Source organism: Diabrotica virgifera, chromosome 3 (genome assembly GCF_917563875.1).
Source record: "Diabrotica virgifera virgifera chromosome 3, PGI_DIABVI_V3a".
Classification (NCBI taxonomy): Eukaryota; Metazoa; Arthropoda; class Insecta; order Coleoptera; family Chrysomelidae; genus Diabrotica; species Diabrotica virgifera.
The window spans coordinates 92,829,404-92,852,740 of NC_065445.1; the positions used below are offsets into that span (position 1 = coordinate 92,829,404).

At 32.2% G+C, this 23,337-nt stretch overlaps 1 protein-coding gene across 2 annotated transcripts in view; it reads left to right on the plus strand.

Moving 5' to 3' along the window:
- Positions 1-23,337, plus strand: part of LOC126881922 (adenylate cyclase type 2-like) — an 860,562-nt gene that overhangs the window by 433,214 nt on the left and 404,011 nt on the right. For both annotated transcript variants that reach the window (XM_050646657.1, XM_050646658.1), the window contains exon 7: positions 14,364-14,496. In XM_050646657.1, coding sequence (XP_050502614.1) covers positions 14,364-14,496 — 133 coding nt within the window. The remainder of the gene's footprint in view (positions 1-14,363; positions 14,497-23,337) is intronic.

Consider the following 23,337-nt stretch of genomic DNA (forward strand, 5'->3'; position numbering starts at 1 on the left):
TACCATTGAAGGATTGAAGTGTCGATTTTTTTGCAGTAAGACGGATTTTAATGCGGATTGGTGCGTTGGATTCGTGAGAATATCAGGAAATTTTGTGAACTAATGTAATGAATAAGAAATCTCAAATTGCATTTGTGCATAAGAAAAATGCATTTCAAAAGTGCATTTTGAAATAGGCAATTATTATAAATTTGCAACTCGGTAAATTTTCTTACTCGGGAGTTTTTGGGGTCGCTGAAAACGAATATGAGGTCGGCGAGAGTGTGCAAACTACCTGGTGCCTGCAGCGGCTGTAATAAACGTCTTCCTCTGGAGTATTATGGAAATTTGTTAAATAATTGGCCCAAACTTGTAACTCGGGGGTTTTTGGGGTCGCTGAAAATGAATATGAGGTCAACGAGAGTGTGCAAAGTACCTGGTGCCTGCAGCGGGTGTAATAAACGTCTTCCTCTAGAGTATTATGGTAATTTATCATATAATTAGTTTAAACTCGTTACTCGGGGGTTTTTGGGGTAATCTATTTTCTTCGATGTAACTATAGTGATCGAAAAGGGTGGTATTTTTATTTTAAATAAACATTAATTTTTTATTATTATAATATATTTATGGTTAAAAAAGTTCATTATACAAAATTTGTCGTAATTTATCTTTAAAATTTATTTTCTTCATCATTATCATCTTCTTCATTATTGCCTTCCTCTCTCGATTCCAATGCAATATTTGTGCAATCAGAGCCTGCACAATTTTTGCAGGCTAAATTACAAACTAACCCATGCTTCCTGCACCCGCATGAGTTGCCGCCGTCTGACTTACAACTACAGAATATTAAATTTAAAATGTTTGGAGGACCATGTGGCTGAGTTATTCTAACTGGAATTAATACATTATTTTGTAATTCCCATCCCCAATCGGTTGGGTTCATGTTACTGTTCTCTCCATGCAGAATTGGACATTGCCGTCTTACATATGGTTACCTGATGATCCAGGGAAATCATCCTTGCTGTCATATCTGCAACACTCGTGTCACCGTCAAACACATACTAAATGAGTGCCAGCTTGCTAGAAACGAACACCCGAAGACAACATAAACTGGATGAAGACCAAACTACCACTCTTAGTGATAATAGTAACTTTAATAATGTGATAATGTTTCTCAAAGACTCTCGGGTATACTACGCCATATAAATGTTGTTTTTTATCATTTTGCTGATATTGTAATTTCTTAATTTAAATTCTTAATTTTCTTAATTCTTGTAATTTAAACATATTGTAAACCTTACTTTTGTAACCGTGTCAATGGCCTGCGTTGCTGAGACACGTTAATTTAAATAAAAAAAAATATTTTTTACACTTCTTTATAATAAATTATTTAAATAACAGGAAAACAAAATAAGAAAAAAACAGTTTTGCTTACAGTGTAACCGTTATATTAGTGTATACAAACGTGTGAGAGAGAGAAAGGCAATAAATCCTACATGAAATTAGTCAAGAATTTATCAACACTGCCAACATAATTTTAAGCGCCAAATTTTAAAAAAATGGAGATTTTGAACAAAATAATCATGTTTTTTATATTATCCTATGAAATTAGAATTTAGTCGTTGCGATATTTATTTTCAGTGAACCCAAAGACCCCCGAGTAACAAGTTTGGACCAATTATTTAACAAATTACCATAATAGTCCAGAGGAGGCCGTTTGTTACACCTGCTGCAGGCACCAGATAGTTTTCACACTCTCGCCGACCTCATATTCATTTTCAGCGACCCCAAAAACTCCCGAGTAATGAGCTTAAGCCAATTATATGATAAATTATCATAATACTCCAGAGGAAGACGTTTATTACACCCGCTGCAGGCACTAGGTAGTTTGCACACTCTCGCCGACCTCATATTCGTTTTCAGCGACCCCAAAAACCCCCGAGTAAGAAAATTTACCGAGTTGCAAATTTATAATAATTACCTATTTCAAAATGCACTTTTGAAATGCATTTTTCTTATGCACAAATGCAATTTCAGATTTCTTATTCATTACATTAGTTCACAAAATTTTTTGACATTCTCACAAATCCAACGCACCAAACTGCATTAAAATCCGTCTTACTGCGCCAAAAATCGACAGTAAGGCTTTTTTTGTGCTTCAATGCCTCGAATAATTCGACTTTATTATTTTTCGATGAAAGTCAAGGTCACTTTCCAACTGCTGTAGACCTCATTCAGCGAATGCACGTCATTGGTCGCATTCAGGAGACGAAAAGTGAGGTAGCAGGGAGCAGTTCCCGATGGAGCGGTAACAGTTCTGTTTCGTCTTGTGAACGCTCCGCTCCCTAAATTCGTGACAGCCTATCACTTTCTTTTATATGTGAGGTTATATACTTGCCTCTGTACACGGGCGCCCGTATAAAAATTTTCAGGGGAGGGCAGACGTGAAGATGTTGCACATTATATTTTGTATATTTTGGATAACCATATATAGTTTACAGCACCCGAAAAACTAGGGAGGGCCACGGCCCCCCGTGCCCATGGGTATGGGCGCCCATGCCTCTGTACAATAAATTGTTGTTTATTTCATAATCATGATCTAATAATAATAATATAATAACATAGATTGTTTACCGTTTGCGCTATATTCCAATTGATAATTAGTACTTGACGCCATCTTTCAACAAGTATTGACAAATTCACACAAGTAGAATACGTTGAACGGAGGTAGTGGAATTAAAATGAGCTCATGAGAATCAATTTGTAGAGAACTAAAATCTTTATTAAACACAAATGTTAGATTTGTTCTACGAATTAAACATATTCCAAAATGTTGCAAAAATATAATACATTTGCCAGACTATTAAACCAACCGTGAAAGTTTTGAACTCTAAGGGCCGGTTGTTCGAACGCTAATCAACAATGATCATTATTAAATATTTAATTTTTGTCACCAAAACTGTCAATGTCAACTTTGTTTGGGTTGCTGAAAACATAATTAATTACAATTATGAGATTTATTATTAATTATGTTAATAATTATTGTTATATTAATTGATTATAGTCTCAGAATTGTAATTAATTATGTTTTGACAACCCAAACAAAGTTGACATTGACAGTAATTAATTATTTGATAATGATCATTGTTGATTAGCGTTCGAACAACCGGCCCTAAAAATCATACAAACAAGCTGAATTTTGCTGAGGATATCAATTTTGAAACTCAAAAAGATGCAAAAAAAGTTTGCCACTACTATCCCCGGGATTTCCCTTAAACCCCCCATACAAATTTTAGAAAATAGCAAAAATCGCACAATTTATCGCATTTTATTTACCTACATATTTAACAGCTGTATAGAAACTAACTTCATTTGCAACAAGATGCATAAATTGGATACGAAAGCTGCCCTTTTTACCTTTTAAACGCATTTTGATTTTTGTCGATAGGACAATCGACCAATTTTATTTAAAAAATGATTTCGAGTGCTTAAATGACGTTCCAAATCGCCAGTCGCTTCCGGCGTTGTTTCAGAGAGAACGGTGCTTTCTCCACAAAAAATACTAATAAACATTTTTGGTCAAAATTATCTCAGCTACATTTCTTTTTTTTTTCTAAGGCATGATTATTTTTAAATTGGTATTTTTGGCTAAAATAATAATAATTTGGTACATATTAAATGCCACATTAAACGATGTGGCCTTTAGTAACTGCTCCGAAGTTGGGTAGTCCCTATTAGTAGATCGAAAACCAAAAAATGCTTTAACGCAGGCTTATAGCAATTTATTCTATTTTACTGTCCAAAATAATCATATTAGAAGAAAAATAGCAAAAAACATACTTATAACATACCTCACAATTTAAATAAAAACATTATAGGAAAAAGACTAATATTCTAACTATCAACAGGGACTTATCTCACATCTACCAACATAATAAAAATTTAATCAAAAAACTGATTGTTTAACTATGTATGTCATTGACAGCCAGAATTTCATTTCATAGAAAACGAAATAGTGAATTAAATATCACATAACTACAATTATTCTTTTTCATATTTATAATGGCATGTATAGTTATTTTCCTAACTAGTGCGGAAAGTGATACCTTTCCGCACGAGACTGCCGTTGACCCGAACGACGCGATAGCTGAGTTCGGGCAAGCAGTCGAATGCGGGGAAGACACTTTCCGCATGAATTAGGAACAATTTTTTTATAAAGCCGTACGTTTGGAAAAAAGCACATAAAAAATGGAGTCATATCAATTTTTATTTAGGAGTGAAAATACACAAATTAATTCTTTGACAAGGTTGTCAAAACCAAACTTTCAATATAATGGATTACCACGACGACGATATTGGTTTCCATGACGACAAATCAAAACCATTGTAATTGTCTACTGATTTGTCTTTTAAATATTATATCAAAATAATTTTATTTCATCTAATTATCAGTAGTAATTGCACAAGAGCTCTAAAATTATTGAATTTTTCCCGAGTGATACTTTGACAGTTTTAATTTCACGAGCCGAAGACGAGTGAGTAGTCATCACTTTTATAATTTTTAAAACATTAATTGTCATTAATGTCACTGAATGTATTTTTTCGTAGCAACGAAGGGCATCTGACTTAATATACTTGACGACGGGAAATTATCAAAAATTATCGATTTAATTTAGATTTATGTAGCTTTCTATTGGTCAGAATTTCCAGAAATAATCGCGTTAATTTCATTAAAACATGAACACAATAAGATACATTTGAAATAAATTAGTAAATAATATCTAAATATTAGTTTATTGCATGTATTATAGTATATTATAATGCCATATTAGAAGGTATTCTACTTTCCCGCACGCCCTGCGGGAAAATTAACTTTCCCGCACGCAGTGCGGGAAAATGCAACTTTCGGAAACGAAATGCGTGCGGAAAAGTGGCTGTTTTAGCACGGCCGTAGAATAGTTATTTATGAAACAGTTCGTGAAGTATGCTTTTTTCGAACGCCCGCGATGTTTAGAGCACGAGCGACAGCGGAGCCAGTGCTTTACATAGCGTAAGTTCGCAAAAAATACTTCACGCACAGTTCATACAATATTTTATCTACGATAAACAAATAAAAAAACTGTAACTCTTCGTCACTGGAATTCATTTCTATTCTACAATTTTTAGAACTTTGACATTTAAAAATTCTAACTTCTTTCAAACCACAAAACTGTCAAAATGTTATTGTAATTTATTGCTCATTATGTCATCACCATGACAACGCGAAAGTTAAGGATATTTGATTATATAAAAGTGTGCCAAAAAACAGTGCGAAAAAGCAAATCCCATTTAAAATACATTGTTAATTCACGCACTGCTATCTATAATGACAGTTTTCGCAAACTAAAAACTTATACATAATATGAGCTAGAGTAGATAAAAAATATTTATGATTGTGATTCTGTTAACGGTTAGGTATACTTTTTAATATGAACGTCATAATATTATGTCCTGTAAAAACATTAATCATTTTTATTACTTTTTTCAAATAAAACTCGAGTGGTTTAAAATTAGCTCAATAAAAGAATCTCATATTTCATATCATTTGACGTCTTCCCGTGTCCGGTTCAAAATTGCAAAATATTCACTTGTAGCGAAAGAGAAAAGAGTACAAAAACTCTAGAAAGTGAAATAAATAATGCTGAATAACAGACACCGACAAAACTATTAATCTTCACAAAGGGATTCAAAGAGAAAAGAATTATTTGTGTTTGTTAAATAAGGAGAAGAGTTTAAAACTGAAGATATTATCTAGCTAGATAAATAGACTAAATTTTTAATGTAAAATACAGGGTGTAACAAAAAGGCAGGTCATAAATTAATCCACATATTTTGGGACAAAATATAGTTCAATTGAACCTAACTTACCTTAACCCGGGAGCAGTCGCGCTCACTTCTGTCACGTAAGTAGTCGCGCGTAGAGAAAAATCTCACAATACTAATATAAATACGAATTTAAAACAAAGGGCCTAGCCGGGTAAGATGGTGAAAAGTGCCCCCAACTCGATTTAAATTCCATATAGGCCACTTTTTAGCACATATAGAGGAACTCACTTTCTGAAATTTTTAGCCCCCGAGGTGGTCACGTGACCTCCCTAAAGCCTAATTAGGCTTTTTATGTTTTTATTTTTTATCTCAGCCGCATCAAGAGCTAACCAAAAACTTTATTTAAATAAGTTGTAAGTTTTTTTATTTTTTGGCGGGAAATTCGAATTTTTAGAACAATTTTAAACTTTTAAATAACTCTGAAAAAAAAAACTAAGACACTCGTTTTTACAAAAATCAATTATAGCGTGTATTTTTGCACAGTCTTTCACCCTGAATTTTTTCAAATTTTTAAAATTGGTGAAACTTACCTTTAAAAATAAAAAACCGCATTTTTTCGTTTTTTTTTCGTCTTTTAATACAATTTTATACATATTTTTCAAAAAAGATAACACCGTCACTAGAATAGGTAAAAAACTGAAAAATAATTGGGGTTTGCTTTATAAAATTTTTTTGTAACGCTATCCATTTTCAAGATACAGGGCGTTGAAGAAAACAAAATTTTACACATTTTTTACGATTTTGTTGAAACTACTGGCAACACTGTAATAAAACTTGGCAGGTTTTAAGAGGTAGTTATTTGCATGTTTTGACATACAATTAAGGATTTGATATTTATCATTGGCGCGCATAGGGGTAATGGTCTTAACTTTTTAAAGAATAAAGGTAGTACGCCACTGACATATTTCAAATTAACAATCGTTTTTGAATTCCTCGTTAAATTTGTGACAAAAAATCTATCTTCTTATTTTTTCATACGACGCGCCATTTTTATTCAAAAAATAAAAGATTTTAACCCTTACAAAGCATTCGAACTTCTAGTACTTTCTACATATTATACATACATAAACTCGTACATCCATTATAAAAATTAATTCGAATACTTTGGAAGCGTTAAGATATTTTATTTTTTGCAACAAAACGGCGCTTCGTATGAAAAAATGGGAAGATAGATTTTTTGTCACAAATGGAACGAGAAATTAAAAAATGATTGTTAATTTGAAATATATCAGTGGCTTACCATCTTTTTTTCTTTAAAATTTTCAGACCATTACCTGTATGCGCGCCAATGATGAATATAAAATTTTAATTGTATGTCAAAAAATGCACAATAACTACCTCTTAAAACCTGCCAAATTTTATTGCAATGTTGCCAGTAGTTTCGGCAAAATCGCAAAAAAATGTGTAAAATTTTGTTTTCTTCAACGCCCTGTATCTTGAAAATGGATGGGGTTACAAAAAAATTTTATTAAACAAACCCCAATTATTTTTCATTTTTTTTACCTAATCTAGTGACGGTGTTACCTTTTTTGAAAAATATGTATAAAATTGTATCAAAAAAACGAAAAAAAAAAACGAAAAAATGCGGTTTTTTATTTTTTAAAGGTACGTTTCACCAATTTTAAAAATCTGAAAAAATTCAGGGTGAAACATTGTGCAAAAATACACATTATAATTGATTTTCGTAAAAACAAGTGTCTCAGTTTTTTTTTCAGAGTTATTTAAAAGTTTAAAATTGTTCTAAAATTCGAATTTTCCCGCCAAAAATTAAAAAAAAAAATTTCGTATAGATCTTTTTGAAACTTACAACTTTTTTAAATAAAGTTTTTGGCTAGCTCTTGACGCAGCTGAAAAAAAATAAAAATAAAAAGCCTAATTAGGCTCTAGAGGGGTCACTTGACCACCTAGAGGGCTAAATATTTCAGAAAGTGAGTTCCTCTATATGCGCTAAAAAGTGACCCATATGGAATTTAAATTTAGTTGGGGGCACTTTTCACCATCTTACCCGGCTAGGCCCTTTATATTTTATAATATTTTTATTAAACGCTTTTCTTTACTTCAATAGTTTGCATTAAATCTTTAGACGTTAATTTGACTGACTTTTCTTCAATGCAAATGAATGAAAATTTGCAGACATACGCATTCACGGGAACAATAGACGAATAGCCAATAAAAAATTTTTTATGTTTATTAATTGTTTAAATAAAAAAAAGATTTTAATGGAAAATGCTTAAATTCTCTTGTTTTTTACAATGTAGAAACTTGAAATTTTTACGGATTGTAGCTAATGATATGAACTATTATGCATAATTTCACTTTTTACTTTAATAATTGTTTACGTTATAGTCCTGTCGCCAGGGGGGGTACAACGGCCTCCTTAATTCAGATGGACTTACCCAAGTTTTTTTTTTATATATTTTGACCCGTAGAATACGAATTTTTTGGGTAACAGTTGATCCGGATGTCGATAAGATTGTTATAGACAAAGAACTTGAGGAATTACATAACAGTGATTTCTCGCAAAACAAAACATATTTTTGTATTTTTTGGGTCATTTTAAGCAAAAATATTCCTACAAGTTTTTTCGTAGAATGCATAGTTTTCGAGATAACCGCGGTTGAACTTTCAAAAAATCGAAAAATTGCAATTTTTGAACCCGAATAACTTTTGATTAAAAAATAAAGTAGCAATTCTGCTTACCGCATTTGAAAGTTTAAGTCAAATTATATCGGTTTTGATTATTTGCATTGCTAAAAATTAATTTTTTTATTGTTAAACTAATCTATAAACACATAGGTTTCCCGTGCCTAATACATGCGTTTTAACGCATGCTACGTAGAAATTGCCTCGCTTGCACTTGTAGCTACCCTACCTACTCGTTCGATTTTAAATGAGAAATCATAGAAAACATCACTCACATACTAGGTGTTTACTACAGTTTACAGCTTTGTTTAACAATAAAAATAATAAATTTTTAGCAATGAAAATATACAAAACCGATATAATTTGACTTAAACTTTCAAATGCGGTAAGCAGAATTGTTACTTTATTTTTTAATCAAAAGTTATTCGGGTTTAAAATTTACAATTTTTCGATTTTTTGAAAGTTCAACCGCGGTTATCTCGAAAACTGTGCATTCTACGAAAAACCTTGTAGGAATATTTTTTGCTTAAAATGACCCAAAAAAATACAAAAAGATGTTTTGTTTTGCGAGAAATCGCTGTTATGTAATTCCTCAAGTTCTTTGTCTATAACAATCTTATCGACATCCGGATCAACTGTTACCCAAAAAATTCGTATTCTGCGGGTCAAAATATATAAAAAAAACTTGGGTAAGTCCATCTGAATTAAGGAGGCCGTTGTACCCCCCCTGGCGACAGGACTATTATGCTTCATAAATAAACAATAAAGTTTCAAATTTTGAACGCTCATATATTTGTTTATATATGAATCGGCGTTTATTCGTGTCAAATTTGAATACGATACGAAACAAAACTTCAACCAAAACTTGAATTCAAAAAATTCGTGTTTTTATCGTAGTCTTAGAAAAACCACGGGTAGAGACGTTTTGTGCTACAATTAACATTAGAATTCGTTTTGTCGTATTAATTAATTAAACGCTTTTCTTTAGTTCAATCGTTTGGGTCAAAACTTTGGACGTTAATTTGACTGCCTTTTCTTCAATGCAAATGACTAAAAATTTGCAGACATATGCAGTCGCCGGAAAAATACACGAAGAGTCAATAAAAATGTTTTTTGTTTATTAATTGTTTAAATAAAAAAACGATTTTAACGGAAAATGCTTAAATTCTCTTGTTTTTTACAATGATGAAACTTGAAACTTTTACAGATTGTAGCTAATTATATGAATTATACATAATTTCACTTTCTACGTTAATTGTTTACGTTATGCTTCATAAATAAACAATAAAGTTTCAAATTTTTTGCCGATTCCGACTACTTTTCATGTTTGTACATCATATGTTTTATACATATTTTAATAACCATGACGATATATTTTAATGTTTGAAAAGTGTAAGACTAAAAAGTAAAAAATAAAAAAATATGAAAAAAATATTTTTAAGAAACGCTTTTCTTTAGTTACGAGTGACTAAAATTAAACTTATTAAAAAAATCAACTTAAAAGCAAAAAATAAAAAAAATTGAAAAAATCTAACATATTCGTTAAAGAAAAGCGTGGTGCGAAAACCGTTTATTCGATGAAGACGCGCCACGCTTTTCTTTGACGTATGTGTTAGATTTTTTCAATTTTTTTTATTTTTTGCTTTTAAGTTGATTTTTTTAATTTTAGTCACTCGTAACTAAAGAAAAGCGTTTCTTAAAAATATTTTTTTTATATTTTTTTATTTACTTGTTATGTTAAAAATATCTATTTCTAACAACTTTAAAGCTAATTTTTTCTCACCAAAGCCATTAATTCCACAAAAAAAATGAAAAAAAAAAATAAAAAAAAACAATTAAAAAAAAAATTTAAAAAACAATTTAAAAAATTCCCACGAATTACTACAATCTTCCTCGAGGCACTTACGAGTAAAAAGTTATGTTGCAAAATTTTTCATCAAGTTATCACGGAAAAGGATAAAATGGCAGATTTCTTCTAACGGCGCTACTGCTTCTGGGTTAATACAAATGTACACAGAAAAAAAGTTACAGCCCATTGAAGTTACAAAATGAAAATCGATTTTTTCCAATATATCGAAAACTATTAGAATTTTTTTATTGAAAATGGACATGTGATGTGGCATTCTTATAGCAAGATATTTTAAAAAATAAATTACAGTGGAATTTAGGCATCCCATAAAAATTGTATGGGGGTTTTGTTCCCCTTAAACTGGAGGGGTTTATTTTGTAGCCATGTTTTTGTCTGACTAGCCAACAATTTCGAATTTTACATAAATCGTTCTTCAATTAGTCCAACATTTTGCAAATATTAGACTAATTCCTCATCGTATGTGTAAAATTGGTTATATTAATAATAAAAAATACGGTCATTTTGTTAGTATAAAAGCAAAACATAAACTAAACTTGTTTTAAATTTTTGTTTCACGTTGTGAAAAAGTTGTTTAAGTTTGAAACTTACGACAAAAATTGGCAATCTCAATCTCACACAGACGCTGTCATAATTCAATGCAAATGTCATAATAAACTGAGATGTGCTGATATGTCATAACATCTCATATTTCATACATACATACTATAACTTGACGTCTTCCCGTATCCGGTTCAAAATTACAAAATATTCACTTGTAGCGAAAGAGAAAAGAGCGCAAACAATCCAGAAAGTGAAATAAATAATGTTGAACAACAGACTCCGACAAAACTAATAATCTTCACAATGGCAATAAAATTGAGAACAATAATTATTTGTGTTTGTTAAATAATAAAAACAATTTAAAAATGAAGCTTCCATTACTATTATCTAGTTAGATAAATAGACTGAATTTTTAATTAAAAATATAATTAAAGGCAAAAAATAAAAAAGTAGTAAAGTAGGGGGTACTGTAGAATAACGCGAAGCTTCATAGTATTATGTATTCTGTATTTTTAAAATTTAAATCATATTTTTACCTGAGAGACCGTAGACTTCGAATACAATCATTATACTCTGAGCTAATTAGCAAAATTCATGGAAAAGTTATTTACCAGCAATTTTATTGCTGTAATCGAATTATAAGATCCTATATATTAATAATATAGGTATGCAAAGTCCGCAGATAGTGTGCTACTTTTTTTTATAAACAAAATGGCGCCGATAAATCGTATTTTTTTTAATTATTGCTCTATAACTTCCAAGATTTTAACTTTACAACAAAAAAACTCAAATAAAAATTCACCGCAATTAAATTCTGCATAGAGATAGGTTTTTTCCGATTTGCTCCGACGAAAATTTTCCTCGGAAAATGCGGGTTTTCCCAATAAAAACTCTAATTTTCAAATAAAGTTTTAGGTAAGTAATTATTAATCAATAATTAAATAACTTAGTGACATCAAAGCTTTCTTGGTATAGATTGTAATTCCAGAAGCCGGTGAAAATTAAACGAATATTTTAGCAACAATTCAATTGTTAATTAACAATTTACGATCGCAAAATAACCAAAATAATCATGATACATTGATCAAACTATCTCTCTCAACAACAACAAACGGAGGGGGGGGGGGGGGGGGGGGGGGGGGGGGGGGGTGGGGGGGGGGGGGGGGGGGGGGGGGGGGGGTGGGGGGGGAGGGGTGGGGGGGGGGGGGGGGGGGGGGGGGGGGGGGGGGGGGGGGGGGGGGGGGGGGGGGGGGGGGGGGGGGGGGGGGGGGGGGGGGGGGGGGGGGGGGGGGGGGGGGGGGGGGGGGGGGGGGGGGGGGGGGGGGGGGGGGGGGGGGGGGGGGGGGGGGGGGGGGGGGGGGGGGGGGGGGGGGGGGGGGGGGGGGGGGGGGGGGGGGGGGGGGGGGGGGGGGGGGGAATTCACCCTAATTTAATTCTACATAGAGGCATGTTTTTTCTGATTTGCTCCGACGAAAATTTTCCTCGGAAAATGTGGGTTTTCCCAACAAAATCTCGAATTTTCAAATAAATTTTTTGGGCAAGTAATTATTTATCAATAATTAAATAACTTGGCGAAATAAAAGCTTTCTTGGTATAGATTATAACTGCAGAAGCCGGTGAAAAATAAATGAATATTTTAGCAACAGTTCAATTGTTAATTAACAATTTACAGTCGCAATAACAACCAAAATAATCGTGAGACATTGATCAAACTTAGAAAGATTATAAAGATGTGATGCCTATTTAATATTTTGTTGACAAAATATAAATTTTTAATTTTCTTGCATAATCTTTAAATGTTTAAAAAAAATAGTTATAAACAAATTAAAATTTCTCAGAAATTGTTTATTATATTCTAATTGTAAAAAATACTTAAAATGCGTATTTCAAAGGTCTTGAAAATTAATGACTTAAAAATTTTTTCCAATCATTTGCAAAAAAGTTATGAAACAGCAAAATAAATATACGATTGCTCCGTTGTTTATAATTTGTTTTAATTGTTTCAAAGCTTAAAAGTGAGTCTGTGGTACAACCTAATTACTCACAAAGAATATCAAATATTAGTTCAATGGTTATATTTTAATCAAAGATTAAAAATACTTTTTTTTGTAATTTTTAGCGCGAAAGTAGGCTTGATACAGAGCCGGAGCTAAAATGTTCACTCGAAGCGACTGACACGCAGCATACATAATACTATAATTTTATTTATTAAGTGTACGTCGCGCGGCGGTCGTCGCTTCGAGTGAAAATTTTAGCTACAGTACTGTATTAGTCTACTTTCGCGCGTGTAAATTACAAAAAAATATATTTATAATCTTTAATTAAAATATAACCATTAAACTAATAATGGATATTTTTTGTAAATAATTAGCTTGTACTTTAAACTCACTTTTACGCATTGAAAGAATTTAAAAAATTATAAACAACGTAGTGATCGTATGTTTACTTTGCTGGTTCATAACTTTTTTGAAAATGGTTGCAAAAAAGTTTTAAAGCATTCATTTTCAAGATATTTGAAATACGCATTTTAACTATTTTTTAAAATTAGAATATAATAAAAACTTTCTGAGAAACGTTAATTAACTATTTTTTTAAACACTTAAAGATTATACAAAAAAATACAAAATTTATATTTTGTCCACAAAATGTTAAATAGGCATCTTATCTTTATAAGATTTCAAAGTTTGATCAGTGTATCATAATTATATTGGTTATTATTGCGAACGTAAATTATTAATTAACAATTGAATTGTTGCTAAAATATTTGTTCAATTTTCACCAGCTTCTGGAAATATAATCTAAACCAAGAAGGCTTTTAAGTCACCAAATTATTTAATTATTGGTAGATAATTACTTATCTAAAACTTTATTTGAAAATTAAAGATTTTGTTGGGAAAACCCGCATTTTCCGAGGAAAATTTTCGTTGGAGCAGATCGGGAAAAACATATCTCTATGCAGAACTTAATTGCGGTGAATTTTTATTTGAGTGTTTTTGTTGTAAAGTTAAAATCTTCGGAGTTATAGAGCAACAATTAAAAATAACACGATTTTCGTGCGCCATTTTGTTTATAAAAAAAGTAGCACACTATCTGCGGACTTTGCATACCTATATTATTAATATATATAATCATAAGCTTCGATTCCAGCAATAAAATTGCTGGTAAATAACTTTTCCCAAAAATGGCCTATTCTCCGATAATCAGCCCAGACTATTAGCGTCTTTTTGTAAAGACCATGAAATCGACTTTAATAAGTAACAAGACATTTACTCAACACATATTACACATTACACTATAATCTGATTACGAAATCAACTGTATCATGCCAATGGTCTTAATTTTCGAGACATTTAAGCCAAATAGCAAAAAATACTAGTGTTATTAATTTATTTTAAAATATTAAATATTACAAATTTTGTAAAGAAAAGTTTTTGAAATTTATTTTAAAGGTTATCTTTTGTTACAGGCGTGTCCATATCACCCGAGCGACGCTTAATCAATTGGGAGACAAATTCCAAGTCGAAAATGGCGAAGGAGCGAGCAGGGAAAATTATCTGTCAGATCATAAAATAGAAACGTTTCTTATAGTACCACCAAAGGTAAGATGTATAAGGTTTTATATTGGCCATATGACCAAGTTTTTATGACTGGTTGCACCAACAGATCTTAAGGTTAAGACGTACCTTAAGCTCAGCTTGCTAAACATATACATTGCACCATTGAGTCTTAGATCAATTTTCAGCTTGCCACAACGGATTGCCACGTGGATTGTATCTTAAACTTCGTCTCAGTTAACATGTGCTTGGATAATAATCGAAAATTATTGACCGAAATTGAGCTGAGCTAAGCTGGAGCTTAAGATTTGTTGGTGCAACCAGGCAGTATTACACAGGTTTACGCACATTTTATTCCATTTGCTATACAGGGTGTTAGTAAATAAGTATGAAACATTTTAAGGGCTTATTCTACATAAAAAATAATGCTGGTTTGCTTTATAAACATATGTCCGCAAATGCTTCGTTTCCGAGGTAAGGGGTGTTGAATTTTTTATTTCAAACTGACAATTCATTTATTGCTCTAAGACCAGTTGAGCTATGAAAATGAAATTTGGTGAGTTTTAGGAGGTAGTTATTGCGCATTTTTCGACATACAATTAAGAATTTTGTATTCATCATTAGCGCACATACGGGTAAAAGTCTGAATTTTTTTAAAGAAAGAAATAATACGCAACTGAGATATTTCAAAATAAAAATTATTTTTAAATTTCACGTTTAATTTTTAATAAAAAACCTTTCTTGCCTTTTTTTCATATGGTGCACCGTTTTTAAGCAGAAAATAAAACATCTTGGCGCGTATTTTTCATTTCTTAATACATTATCAAGAACTATCCAATATAAAAATACTAAACTAGAACAATAACAGAAAATATTACTAATAAGATTTAAACTAAGTGCAACTCTGCAAGAAATGTTTAAAATGATCTCCTTTACAGGTAACAGAAGAATTTTATATTCATCATTGGCGCGCGTACGGGTAATGGTCTGAATATTTTTAAGAAAAAAATAGTACGCCACTGAGATATGTCAAACTAAAAATCATTTTTGAATTGCTCGTTCAATTTACGACAAAAAATCTTTCTTGCTTTTTTTTTCATACAAGGCGCCGTTTTTATACAAAAAAATAAAACATCTTAACGCTTACAAAGCATTTGAGGTAGTTTCCATATGCATTAGGGCTGGCAGTTATTGACAAAACACCGGTTTTCGGTTATACCGGTTTTTCTTACTTACGGTTTAACCTGGCGGTTATAACCGGTCAAAAAGAACCGGTTATTCCAAAAACCGGTTTACGGTTTTTTTAATCAATAGCCAATACGCATTAGGTTACAATGATACATTTACATTACACTCTATTTTTTGATACTCCGTTCGAATCGATATCAATATTATCAATAGTATCGATATCGATACTATTGAAATAATATATCGATACCAATAAGATATAATCTTAGAGTATGGAAAATTTTTTACCCTCTCCCTGGAGTGACCGCAACGAGAACGAAACTGAAGCCAAAACCAAGTTAGAACCAAACACGAGTGCCAGTGGCGTATCGCGTAGGCCAGAAGAAACTATATAAAACTATATAATTAAATAATATTGCTCGTAGGTTTAGTTCAATTTTCAATTTTTATTAATTACACAATATTATGCATGGCTTACATAGACAGATTGAAACAAATAACAGTATTTTAGTATGTTGAACTTTTATACCCACTCAAAATAAAACAGGATTAGGAATTAGGGGATGTGACGAAAGCAAACTTTTTGAATTATTGATTTATGATAGATATCTTTATTTCACATAGGTCGCAAAATTTCGGCTCCAATACTATATTTAAATAGGATTTATTTTTTCGAATTCTGAGAAAAAAGTTACAGGGGTGAAAAACTAAGGGACAATTTAGTGTGATTTTTATTTTCAAAGATCTCATTCAAAAGAAACTTTTTATTTATTCTGAGGGACTTTCAGCCCTCGGTAATAATTTAGTCTTTCATTCTGCATTTAAATTTTTCAAAAGTATTACTTTTTTCAGTATAGGGCTTTTCATTCACAGTCATTTGTTTCGAGCTTCTGTCATGTGTCACATAATATTAATATATCTTCGTCATACGTTATTGGTATATAACAATGATACAAACTAGAGACGTATGACGTAGATATATTAATATTATGTGACACATGACAGAAGCTCGAAACAAATGGCAATCGATGAAAAGCCCTATAGGGCTTTTCATTCAGTCATTTGTTTCGAGCTTCTGTCATGTGTCACATAATATTAATATATCTACGTCATACGTTATTGGTATATAACAATGATACAAACTAGAGACGTATGACGTAGATATATTAATATTATGTGACACATGACAGAAGCTCGAAACAAATGGCAATCGATGAAAAGCCCTATAAGGCTTTTCATTCACAGTCATTTGTTTCGAGCTTCTGTCATGTGTCACATAATATTAATATGTCTACGTCATACGTTATTGGTATATAACAATGATACAAACTAGAGACGTATGACGTAGATATATTAATATTATGTGACACATGACAGAAGCTCGAAACAAATGGCAATCGATGAAAAGCCCTATAGGGCTTTTTATTCACGGTCATTTGTTTCGAGCTTCTGTCATGTGTCACATAATATTAATATATATACGACATAATTTATTGGTATATAACAATAATACAAACCAAAGACGTATGGCGTAGATATATTAATATTATGTGACACATGACAGAAGCTCGAAACAAATGACAATCTATGAAAAGCCCTATTGGAAAAAAATGAACACCATGTCAGTGGTAATATTTTCCAAATTGAATATTCGCTATCTTTGTCGTACAACGCACTCAGTCGAACAGAATGTGCTGACAAGACAGCGGCAATTTTAGATATTTGACACGGCTTTAGGAATAATAATAACGTTTGATCCAAAATTATTGTCACCATAGGTGGCTCTCAACGACAGAGATAGATATACAGTGCATGTCTGTTCTTAATTCAGATATACTACTTTCCAGTTTACGTCAACTTTGCAGTGCACGTCAACTTAACAAGAAAAGTTAGGTTATGTAGAGATGTTGGTGGTGGACATATATATACAGCATCCTGTTTGATTTTATTTATTATTGTTACTTATAATTGTGTTAATTCCTTTTATTTTAGATTAAAGTTCTGTGTTAAAGGTTTTGACTGATTTTTTATGTTTTATAACGTTGTAACACTGAATATATAGTTAGTGAAAAATTATCATATTAATTAATTGAATTAATCATTTAAGCGATGATACAAGTAACAGTTATCCAAGAACATTCAACAGTCATCTCAAGTTAATGGTGACAATATCATTGTCAAGTAATGTTTATGTACGTATCCATACCAGTGAAAACTTTACTACATATAATTTGCCGTGTAAAAAAAGAAAAAGTAGAGATAGCCGTAAAATATTTGCGCCTGTGCTCTTAAATAATTTTTTTACGTATAAACAAAATAAAATCAAGCAATAAAATGTTTAACAACAAAAAAAGTCAATAATATGTAATAACAATATACGCTATTAATTCCATTTTCGAAGTTGCCACAATATATTTTATAATTTCATTTATTTCGTACCGTTTCGTACCTACACCACTGGTAAAATGGTGATTTTTTATGTTACTTTTAATTTTACATGTAAATTTTTCTCATTTTATAACTTAACCATGTAATTTTAATTATGTAATAAGGTACATTGAAGTGTTAATTTTCAAATTATTAACCATTTAAGAGGCAATATCTAAGAATATAGGAGTATTTATTGAATTTTCATCTACGCACACATAACAGAAATATTTATTTACCTGTAAAATGTAATTCCCACTTATTTCCTGCTGCTGTCGCTTTTACAACCGTAAGCCGAACACATCAACCCTGTAAAGAGTTAAAAAAATTGCTAGTTTTCACTCAGAAATCGCACAAAAATCACTAATAAAACAAGTGATGTCAAATCTCAATGAGAACCAACCGTATTAAAATAAGGATTCACTTTCGTTCGAAAAACAGATTGCGTGTTAGATCTCCAGAGAGGGTAAAAAATTTTCCATACTCTGTATACCATAGTTAAAAAAACCATACAGAAGTAAAAACTTCTTTTGTGTATTGGTATAAAAAGTTTTATTAAAAAACATAAAAGTCCTCCAAAAGGATTTGCAAAACGTTTTCAATCTGAATCATATCATCCTCAGTGCCTAGAACGAAGTATTTCCACGTTAAAATGAATGCAAAAGGTTAAAATTGTGACTAGGTTAAAGAAAAATGTGGCAATACTTACGTTCTGCTTTGTAAAAGAAACTAGCAACTTTTTGAAAAAGGTTACATCGATATTAATGGTTTACATAATAATTAAGTGGTATTTGTAGCGACTCCAAGTCGATGTTACAAGATGAAATGTGCTAGGAGTGCTCAACGAGCACTCGAACAAGTTCTTAACGAGCAGGGAACCATGTTGCCCTTTGAGCACTCCTAGCACATTTCATCTTGTAACATCGACTTGGAGTCGCTATAAATACCACTTAATTATTATGTAAACCATTAATATCGATGTAACCTTTTTCAAAAAGTTGCTAGTTTCTTTTACGAAGCAGAACGTAAGTATTGCCACATTTTTCTTTAACCTAGTCACAATTTTAACCTTTTGCATTCATTTTAACGTGGAAATACTTCGTTCTAGGCACTGAGGATGATCTGATTCAGATTGAAAACGTTTTGCAAATCCTTTTGGAGGACTTTTATGTTTTTTAATAAAACTTTTTATACCAATATAAAAAAGAAGTTTTTACTTCTGTGTGGTTTAGTTCAAATACTTTGTAAACGTTAAGATGTTTTATTTTTTGCATAAAAACGGCACCGCATATTAAAAAAAGGCAAGAAAGATTTTTTGTAGTAAATTAAGCCAGCAATTCAAAAATTATTTTTAATTTGACATATCTCAGTGGCGTACTATTTTTCTCCTTAAAAAATTCAGACCATTACCCGTATGCGCGCCAATGATGAATAGAAAATTCTTCTGTAACCTCTCAAGGAGGTCATTTTCAACATTTGTTGTACCTCTGCACCTAGTTAAAATCTTATTAGTAATATTTTCTGTTATTGTTCCAGTTTAGTATTATTATATTGGATATTTCTTGATAATGTATTAAAAAATAAAAAATACGCGTCAAGATGTTTTATTTTTCTGCATAAAAACGGTGTACCATATGAAAATAATGCAAGAAAGATTTTTTATCACAAATTAGACGTGAAATTTAAAAATAATTTTTAATTCGAAATATCTCAGTGGCGTAGTATTTCTTTCTTTAAAAAATTCAGACCATTAACCGTAGGCGCGCCAATGACGAATACAAAATTCTTAATTGTATGTCAAAAAATGCGCAATAACTACTTCGTAAAACTTCCCAAATTTCATTTTCATAGCTCAACTGGTCTTAGAGCAATAAATAAATTGGCAGTTTGAAATAAAAATTTCAACACCCCGTATCTCGGAAATGAAGCATTTGCGGACATATGTTTATAGAGCAAACTGGCATTATTTTTTCATGTCGAATTAGCTTTTAAAATGTTTCATACTTATTTACTAACACCCTGTATATCAATACTTTTTTAGCAAATATAAAAACAGCTTCCAACTCATATTTTCTTCTACTAAAAGATTAAATGTATTCAGATATCTCTGTAACAAAAACTGGGGCTCAGACTAATCCACTCTGCTTGTTCTGTATAAAATCTTTAATAGGTTCTAAGTAAAATTCTCCTCCTAAGATAACAAGATCCGTATGTGCTTGTCGCCCCAACAAACCACCAAACTATACTCTATTAGAGAAGCAGCAGTGGATAAATCGTTCTCCAGACTTTTTTCACACTAATTGGTGACCATCAGGTAAATATCTCGTATAATGAGACTCTGTCCGTGGTGGAGAAACTCTCGTATAGTGGAAGATAATAAATTTTGTTCGCTAAGGCTTTGACCATACGGGCGATTTTTTCCAACCAAAGCGTTAGTCTTGATCAACATCAGGTGAAATTATGCTACCATGAACATCTGCCAGTCTCCTAGTCAGCCACTCAAAGCAGCAGCAGTACAGTAACTCACAGCAGCCCGCTCTCGAAACACTTGCAGTCTAAGAAACTGATCTTTCATGACGTTTGTTACCCTTGTCCTTGTCTGTTCAGGTCTTTTTCGTTCAAGTACTTGGCGGAACGTCAATCATTTCTTATTTGTACCGAGTGAAATATTCTTCATTATGAAAAGCAACAGCTTGCGCTACTTAACCTGGCCTGATTATAAATTATTCTTTGTTATTAAAAACACTTCTCATTCCTGAAAAAGTAGCCAAAAATACACTATCGAAAATCACAATAAACCAAGACACGTTGAATGTTACTAGGAGTACTCCCGAATCATGATTTACAATGTATAAACTTTCAATGTATTAAAATAACCATGATTTGAGATTTACGATGTATGTATATGTTACCGGCCAAACCCGATTTCAGGACAAACTAGTTTGTCCTATCTCGCGTAGGCCAAACGAGTTTGTCCTAGGCCAACCTAGTTTATCCTGATATAAATACACACACTTCAGGCCAGTAAAGGCTCATATAAAGACGCACACTTCAGTCCAAACTAGTGTATCCTGAAGTGTGTGTTTTTATATCAGGATAAACTAGTTTAGCAATTTAATCTAGTCGAAAGTAATTGATTACAGATTGGTTGCTGATTTAACCGTAAGTTTAGAAGACACTATTGAGAGTTGAAAGACTTTTAAGTATTTAGGGTAAATGATAAACCGATATGGCACATGTATGCAAGATATAGAAATGAAAATAGTACGGTGAAAACAAGCCACGAAAGCACTCCATGGAGTGATATGGAAGAACATGTTAACTAAAGAAAACAAAAAAAGAATTTTTCAGAGCACAGTGCTGAATATTGCCCTACAAGAGCGAAAGAATTGCCAGTCACAACAATAATACGAAATAAAATACGAACAGTTGAATTGGAGTTTATGAGAAGGTGTCTACAAATTACCAGGTAGAATAGAATAAGAACAGAGGAAATATGAAACAGAATAAAAGTAGAATGCTAAATTACAAAAAAGTTGTGGTAGTAAAAGTAGAGCCCTGAAATGGCACGGGCATGTACAAAGAATGCCGGAGCACAGGTGGCCGAAAAGATTACTGGACTGGGACACCGCGGGGAGGAAGACGGAGTGGAAGACCTGCTGTGAGATAGAAAATTCACATAGGAAATGCTATGATAGATAGACACCTCAGAGGTGGCGACTGGGAGAATAGAGTGCTATGGAAGACGAAAACGGCAAACTCATAATGGGAAAAAGCCAAGAAGAAGAAAGTAATTCAGCGAACTAGTACGGCTTAATATAAATAATAAATTGAATAAAATAATTTGTTCTTGGAAAATAATCATTTTTATTAAAATTATAATTATTCGTAACAAACAAACAATACGTATAAACAAACAAACAATAATATTGAGTTATATTTGCGGTCGGACGGACAGACAGCCTAGGTCAAATTTCAAACTTTTAGTACCTAACTTCCTTGGATTATAAGCTTTCATTTGACACCTCATTGTCATTCTACCTGGTATAATGACGGAGGAGTTGAGTTCACGGACAGACAGACAGACGGACGGACCGACGGACGGACGGACGGACAGACGGACGTGAATAATTCAACGTGTTCACATTTTTTAAAAATTGGTGAAAACAATATTAATTCGTACTCGTTTTTATTCGTAAGTGTATCCTTTCTTTTAATTTTTGGAGAAAACCTCATACTTTTATTTATTATTGTTTATATTATTTAATTATACAAGAATATATTGATTTATAGCATGTATGAATATCTTCATTCGATGTATCATGTGATACAATATATCGATGTATAATTTTTTTTGCCATCCCTGTTGGGACGTGATTTGGGAATTCCCCGCATGTTAAAGTCCTTAAAGTTCGCTAGGCCATACTAGGTTATCCTGAAGTGTGAGTCTTTATTATATCAGGATAAACTGCCAAACTTGTTTGTCCTGAAGTGTGTGTATTTATATTAGGATAAACTAGTTTGGCCTAGGACAAACTGGTTTGGCCTACGCGCGATAGGACAAACTAGTTTGCCCTAGGCCATACTAGTTTATCCTAACGCGCTTACGGTAGGGGCAGTTTCCGTAGTGAGGTTGCAATAACCATATATATTTATGGAAAACCCTATTGATGGAGCATATGCCAATATGGGTCAAAAAGCAAAACACATTTTTTTTTCAAGCCCCCCCCCCCTTTTATTTTAATTTGCTACAGCGGTTGCATCAAGAAATCGCTTTTGGTGTCCATGCATGGGTAATGAGAACGTGCTCAAAATGATATATGACGCATTTTAATAAAGGGAATGGTGTGTGAAGGATTCTATAAATTTTAATAAAGGATTCCAAGAAAATCACTTTCTTTATTAATTCTTCTTTTTTGGGTGGTTCCAGGGAAAATGGTGGTGCATTATACAAATTTGTAAATAACACCAGTACATGGATAACAGCTGAAAGTTTTTTTACTCTAGCATAAGCGGTTCAGATGGTATAAAAAGGGGTTTGTTAAAATGTAACACCCTGTAATTAAAAAATAGGCAATTGCCCTTAAATGAAACCTATACCAAAAAATCAGCCACTTATTTGTGATTAATTGCCGCAGGGTTTCTTCTCGATTTCCATTGTAGTTAGGGAAAAATAATTTCTTTTAAAAAACATTTTCTTTAAACTCGTCAACTTTGGGGCGCCACCCACGCTAAACGGTGGGTGATAGACATATGCTGTCGGGAAATAGT